We start from the raw sequence: 6,880 nt of genomic DNA, 5'->3' as shown, positions 1-6,880 counted from the left end.
TTGTTACAACAACAAACACACTGTGCGGCTGTCGCCAGTACAGCATCCTACATGCAATGGCAGTGAACTGGCAGCCTCCCAACCCGTAAATACTCGCCGTAATACTATCGAGCAAGGTCAACGTGGCAGCAGGTGGTTAACTCCCATCCCGTTCTTCACGCCTGCGCTGCCTCCCCACACCAGGTTCATCGAACCTGGACACTGTTTGACTCTCTTTCTCCCACTCTCCCTCTCTCTTTTCGCTTCTTCCTCCCCCAATCTTTTAAATAGTGATGAAGGCGCTGTCGTCGACCTCCTGACCCACAATCGCGTCCACGTTCGAGGCGACCCTCCACCATCCAATCTGCTGGAAGGTATAGTCCGAGCAGAACACTGGCGGGGCCCAGGAAAAGCCAGGAGGAAAAGGTCCGGAGCTCCACGAAGGTGCTCCCAGAGGAACAACACAGTAAGAAAGACCACTTGCTCCTTCTTTTCGATCTCTCTTTCGTTTATTTTTTTGCGAACTTTTGCCTTCCCTTTTGGCACAGCGAGGCAGGCAAAAAGCCCCACGGAAAAGTTCTTTTTCGACCGCGTGTTCGTAAAGGGTTTTAGTTCCTGCATTTGTTTATCACCTCCTCTCTGTTCTTTGTGTGCTTGTATTCTTTCTTCAGGCCTTCATTGTTCAGTTTTGAGTGATCTAGATGCTTTCTGGAATGTTAAACCGGAACCATTTTCCTTAGATTTGTGCGATAGGGTCACTGGATCGGATCACTAGGGTGACTTATTCTTCTGCTGTGTATTTTTATCATGGGTTTTAGAAAGAAATATCTTTGGGTTTTGACAGCGGAGTTCCTGTGATTTCTCATGAATGAATACCATTTCATCATGTATTCTACTCCCTCCGTTCCCAAATACTTGTCTTTCTAGGCATTTCAAATGGACTCAACATACGGATGTATGTAGACATATTTTAAAGTGTAGATTCATTCATTTTGCGCCGTATGTAGTCACTTGTTGAAATCTCTAGAAAGACAAGTATTTAGGAACGGAGGGAGTAGTAGAAAAATGCCATTTTATCATGCATGTGTGGAACTTGGTCTACACAGAGCTGTTACTGTCTTACTGAACACTGTAGATGCTCCTATCCTGAAACTGTATTGAAAATAGCAGAGCACCACTGGGTCACCACTAGAACGAAAAGGCTAGCTGCAACGTGTGCCAGGGCCAAGGTACATTCGCAAGCGAGTGATTAGAGCCACCGAGAGTGCATGGAATCTATTAGGCAGAGGAGCACGTCGGTTGGTCTCTCTCAGCCTCTCGGCTGTGCATTTTAGGACCGTCCACCTGCATCAGGAACCCATCACATTAGCCTGCCTTTCGATCGGTTCTTTGACCAGGTTCATGCAAATGGCAGACCATTTTTCTTCCGGCGCTACTGCTAGTTGATTAAGGGAAATTAAACTAGTAGTTGATGGAACGATCGGGTTTCGCGATGACTAACTGTGCCGATCTCCAGTCTGATCCTGTACTTCTGCTGCCGCAGATCATGTTCAGACGGTGCATAGTTAGAGTTAACAACTGCATTATTGCGGCCTGCCTAGTCTGTGAGAGGCAGCTTATTATAGCTTGCAATATGCCATTAGTAGTGGAACTTGTCCATAACTACTCCGTTTTAAGGAATTGTATTTTTTTTCCTTGTCGACTTGATCATTTTTTCCTTTTCTTCTTGAAACAACGGGCGTTCCTATCTTGTCGATGTCCAGTAAAGAAGCCTTCCAGCAAAAACCCTGTTACATTATCAATTTCATGTTGAATGAAATTGGGAGCGATGTTCCTCAATTCGATTTTTTTTAAGAAGGTGTCAAATAGTTCAGTACAGCAGAAAAAGAAAAAACTTGATCGATTGACCGCCTTCTAGAGCTACGCCAAAGATGAGCGTGTAACATGCAAAAGCATACGGAAGGGTAAAATAGCCACAGAATCCCCCAATTTTGCTTTTTCAGTGGCCAGTGCTCTTCTGAATTCTGAAGTTTCTGTTTGGCTTCTGAAGTCATAGCACATGCATTTGGGTAAGCCTAAATGTCAAAATTGCACAAGTCTAGCCCCCTTTATGTCATATACTTTCTATTTTTCATCGGAGTTTGATTGCGCATTAAGCCAACGTGTGCATGACTCGATGGTACAGGAAGGGAATCGTCCCTTTTCATCAGCTAGAAAAACTGGCAACGTTTCAAAACTGCAACTTGGTGAAGATTGGAGTATATCTTAATAAGTTACCCTGTTTGGGCACATCACACACACACATTTGCTCAGGTCCACTCTGGCCCATGTAGAGCTGAAAGCCAGTTTCATTGTTCCTTGTGTCACCTGTCACTGAAACCGTTTGATTGTTTTCGCAGAAATGATTTACAAGTTCAGCAAGTGATGAGCTGTGAGAATAACCTATTCATTAGGGTAGGCGTTTCCTGCGCTATGCTGAATGTGGTGCGATTTTCGACGCAGATTCATAATTTGCAGCTTAGCTTATCTCTTGGCCCTCCGATTAAAATATAGGGGTTGACCTTCATCGCGGCCGCAGCTTCTCTGCATCTATATATAATGGACATTCCCTAGCTTCTGAACAATCAACACAAAGCAGCAGGCCTTTGGCTGAGTGTCATCCTTGTGTATGTTTTCTTTCCTTGGTCCATCAAGTCTTCATTCATGGTTATGAATGATATGCAATGATCAGTGGTGTTGGCTGCTTCCATTCTTGATATATACTGTATTTCTTGTTGTTCATGCATAAGTTTCTGATTCCTTCCTTCAGTTCCGAAGAAAAACACCTATGGTCTTGGTTTTCCCTTGCTGTAAATTGTTTCATTCAGTTCAGAGCTTAGTTGCACCATGCATGCAGATGGATGGTCATGCATGTCCATGCGTGTGTGTGTGTGCTTTATTTGACTAGTACTAATGATTTCTCCGTCTGAAATACATGGAGAGTTAGCTTCAGTTTCGCAGTATATGCTAATTGTCTCGCCCGACGTAGATAGGGATTGATGTTCTCATTTCTCGCTCGCTGCCTTATTTCCAGACAGACGTATCCATCTGCACATAGGTGCAAGCAACGTCGGCAACAATGCCAAGAACCGTGTCGGACGGAGGCGAGGACTTTGACGGCGACGTCTCCAGCCAGACGGGGTCGCACCGTTACACAGACAGCAACAGCACCCACCACCACCACCACCATGGCTACAAGGTCGGGTTCCCGCCGGCGAAGGGCCTCCTCGCGGAGTTCGCAGATGGGGTGAAGGAGACATTCTTCGCCGACGATCCGCTGCGTGAGTACAAGGACCAACCGAGGTCCAAGAAGCTGTGGCTCAGCCTGGTGCACCTCTTCCCGGTGCTGGACTGGGCCAGGAGCTACAGCTTCGGCAAGTTCAAAGGGGACTTCGTCGCCGGCCTCACCATCGCCAGCCTCTGCATACCTCAGGTAACAAACTAGAAATCAAAGCTGCTCTCTTGTGTAGTGTAGTTGCATGCACAGGCAGCCCTTCGACGTACTCTGACTGACATGTGCTCTCTGATGGCATCTTACGCCAGGACATCGGTTATGCCAAGCTTGCTTTCCTGCCGGCACATGTTGGACTGTGTAAGTTCAACATACCTATTAGCTTTTTCATTACTGATCAGATCTCAGAGTTCCAGTTTTGCTCCTACAAGTCTGCAACTATATATAATGATGATGAGAGTTTTTTGCTGATTTTCTTTTGCAGACAGTAGCTTCGTTCCGCCTTTGGTATACGCTATGATGGGCAGTTCCAGGGATATAGCCATCGGTCCGGTGGCCGTCGTGTCCCTGTTGCTTGGAACTCTCCTCCAGGAAGAGATCGATCCAGTCAAGAGTCCATATGAGTACAGCCGGCTGGCCTTCACCGCAACATTCTTCGCGGGGATCACTCAGGCGATGCTTGGATTCTTCAGGTGAGCATCCGTGGTCCTTGGCCCGTTGACCTGGCAGTTTCTGATGTCATATTGGCATGAACTCCAGAAAAGTTCATCTGCTTTACGTAGTCTCTGACCCGACTCGATCGATCTGCTGCAGGCTAGGGTTTATCATAGAGTTCTTGTCTCATGCAGCCATCATTGGTTTCATGGCGGGTGCTGCCGTAACCATTGCCCTTCAGCAGCTCAAAGGCTTCCTTGGCATCAAAAAATTCACAAAGAAGTCTGATATCATCTCGGTCATGGAGTCAGTATGGGGAAATGTACACCATGGGGTAAGGATATTCAACCTTTTTTCTATTTTGTTACTTCTGTGATGACAAAAAAATGGTATTTCATCAGCTTACCCTTGCGTTGTTGATTCAGTGGAACTATCAGACGATATTGATTGGCGCATCCTTCTTGGCGTTTCTTCTAACTACCAAATACATCGTAAGATAAAATATTACATGCTCAGAATTGCATCTTGGTTCCCTTGACTATTTGTGATGATCATTCTGTTCCATTGGAATAATTCAGGCCAAGAAGAATAAGAAGCTCTTCTGGGTTTCTGCAATCGCCCCGCTCATTTCAGTTGTCATATCCACCTTCTGTGTGTTCATCACCCATGCAGACAAGCAGGGCGTTGCAATTGTAAGTCGCTGTTTGACTACTCGCAACTTTTTGCCATCAGAAACTTCAGTTGTAAAAAATTAGTCGAAGATAACAATGTGGATCAATTACTGGATAATCGCAGGTCAAGGATATAAAGCAAGGCATCAATCCACCTTCATTTCATCTCATATATTGGTCTGGCCCATACTTGGCGAAAGGATTCAGAATTGGTGTAGTAGCTGGAATGGTTGCCCTTACGGTAACAAAAACTTCATTGACCTTTTAGTTTCATTTTTTTCCGAATAGATTTTTTAGAATATCCAACAATATGTCAAAACCAATGCAAACTTTATCAGGAAGCAATCGCAATTGGAAGAACATTTGCTGCCATGAAGGACTACCAAATAGATGGGAACAAAGAAATGGTAGCTCTAGGAACCATGAACATTGTTGGCTCAATGACTTCATGCTACGTGGCCACAGGTGATTGCTAATTTAGTAGAGAAAAGCCACATATCACATGCAAATATAGCATTGTACTGACAAGATATGTTTGCTGCAGGTTCTTTCTCGCGATCAGCAGTAAATTACATGGCTGGCTGCAAAACAGCAGTATCCAATGTTGTTATGGCAATTGTAGTGATGCTCACACTGTTGTTGATCACTCCATTGTTCAAGTACACGCCCAATGCCATTCTAGCTTCCATCATCATAAATGCAGTGGTTAGCCTAGTTGACTATGAGACGGCGTACCTTATCTGGAAGGTTGATAAAATGGATTTCGTGGCATTGCTAGGAGCATTCTTCGGGGTCGTATTTGCATCAGTGGAGTATGGCTTGCTCATTGCGGTGCGTGCTACTACAATTTCGGTCATGTTAATTACAACTGAATTTCTCCTACTGACATGGTTGATGATTGTGGATCTTGCATGAAATAGGTTGCAATATCTCTTGGAAAAATTCTTCTCCAAGTAACACGGCCGAGAACAGCTTTACTCGGCAACCTCCCAAGAACAACGATCTACAGGAATGTTGAACAATACCCAGAAGCTACCAAGGTGCCCGGGGTTATGATTGTCAGAGTGGACTCAGCTATCTACTTCACAAACTCCAATTATGTTAAAGAGAGGTAAACTTCCTTTCAACAAGATTTACTAATTTATATTATTCAGTGGCATCATTACTAGTATAGTAATTTATTATCGTATTTTCAGAATCCTGAGATGGCTGAGGGATGAGGAGGAACAACAGCAGGAACAGAAGTTGTCCAAAACAGAGTTTCTCATTGTTGAGCTATCTCGTAAGGAGACAATAGAATTACTATATTTTAGAATACGGAAATTAAATTTGATTTATTCATTGCTAAACACTGATCAACTAACTCTTCAACAGCGGTAACTGATATCGACACAAGTGGAATCCATGCTTTGGAAGAGTTGCTGAAAGCACTTGAAAAGCGCAAAATTCAGGTAAAATACCAAAAACTAGGATCAGAATTGTTTAACTTCTAGCTGCTACCGCAAGCATGTTCATGGAATAATCACTGAACAAAAATCCATGTGTGCCACTACAGCTGATCCTCGCCAATCCCGGGCCGGCAGTAATCCAGAAGCTGCGGTCAGCGAAATTCACAGACCTCATCGGCGACGACAAAATATTCCTGTCGGTCAGCGACGCAGTGAAGAAATTTGCTCCGAAGTCAGCCCTGAACGTCTGAAGAAGACGCGTCGAACGAAGCGATGTACAGGAGAAGCAGAGAGATGTGTTGGTGTGATTTTTATAGATCAAGGAATACAGAAGTACACGGCATAGTTCGTGCAAAGGTAAATAATGGAGGTGTGTGGAGTTGGGGCGCATCAGGTTCGCAAGATGTGGTTGGAGAAAAAGGAGAAGATGGTGGCCTAGTTGGACATCTGCATCATCAGTGTGCGTGCTCGGGGTGTGCGTCGGCGAGCAGTTGGATGGAGGTTTATTTGATGATCCATCTTTGGGTTTTTTTGTCCAGTTTTTGGATCTGTACCACTGTATTTTGTTAGTGTTTGTACTTCAAGGCTTTATAAAGAGGTTTTGCATTTGGCTGAGTGGAATGGATACACTAAAGGTTCTGATACTACTCCGATAAGATGAGTTGCTTGCTTGTGCATTCTAGCTTTGAAACTTAATCCCTCATCGTATTCCTCATGCTCTAAAACTTAATCCCTCATTGTATTCATCATGCTCTAATCTAATTCCATAGTACTTTTTTTAGGAATTAAACTTTGTTCATCTAGCCGATCTCTCAAAAAAAAAGCACAAAATTTTGCACACATTTCAAACATGCATT

At 44.2% G+C, this 6,880-nt stretch overlaps 1 protein-coding gene across 3 annotated transcripts; it reads left to right on the top strand.

The window, feature by feature from the left end:
* The first annotated feature begins 252 nt into the window (after positions 1–252).
* LOC123084956 (sulfate transporter 1.2) lies at positions 253–6,638 on the top strand. Of its 3 annotated transcripts, XM_044506499.1 has the most exons (15): positions 463–2,433; positions 2,533–2,645; positions 3,053–3,451; positions 3,562–3,610; positions 3,735–3,942; positions 4,064–4,238; positions 4,330–4,395; positions 4,483–4,596; positions 4,700–4,816; positions 4,914–5,040; positions 5,120–5,406; positions 5,496–5,686; positions 5,772–5,857; positions 5,950–6,026; positions 6,131–6,638. In XM_044506499.1, exons 3-15 carry the CDS (start codon positions 3,098–3,100, stop codon positions 6,272–6,274), a joined length of 1,995 nt encoding a protein of 664 aa, XP_044362434.1. In that variant the 5' UTR covers positions 463–2,433; positions 2,533–2,645; positions 3,053–3,097; the 3' UTR covers positions 6,275–6,638. The 3 variants fall into 3 exon arrangements, with proteins under 3 accessions (XP_044362432.1, XP_044362434.1, XP_044362433.1); XM_044506497.1 differs by lacking the exons at positions 463–2,433; positions 2,533–2,645 and adding an exon at positions 253–445; XM_044506498.1 differs by having other exon boundaries at positions 463–2,645.
* Positions 6,639–6,880: the final 242 nt, after the last annotated feature.

This window comes from Triticum aestivum, chromosome 4A (assembly GCF_018294505.1).
Source record: "Triticum aestivum cultivar Chinese Spring chromosome 4A, IWGSC CS RefSeq v2.1, whole genome shotgun sequence".
Taxonomy (NCBI): domain Eukaryota; kingdom Viridiplantae; phylum Streptophyta; class Magnoliopsida; order Poales; family Poaceae; genus Triticum; species Triticum aestivum.
This window is presented reverse-complemented; position numbering and strand designations above follow the sequence as displayed.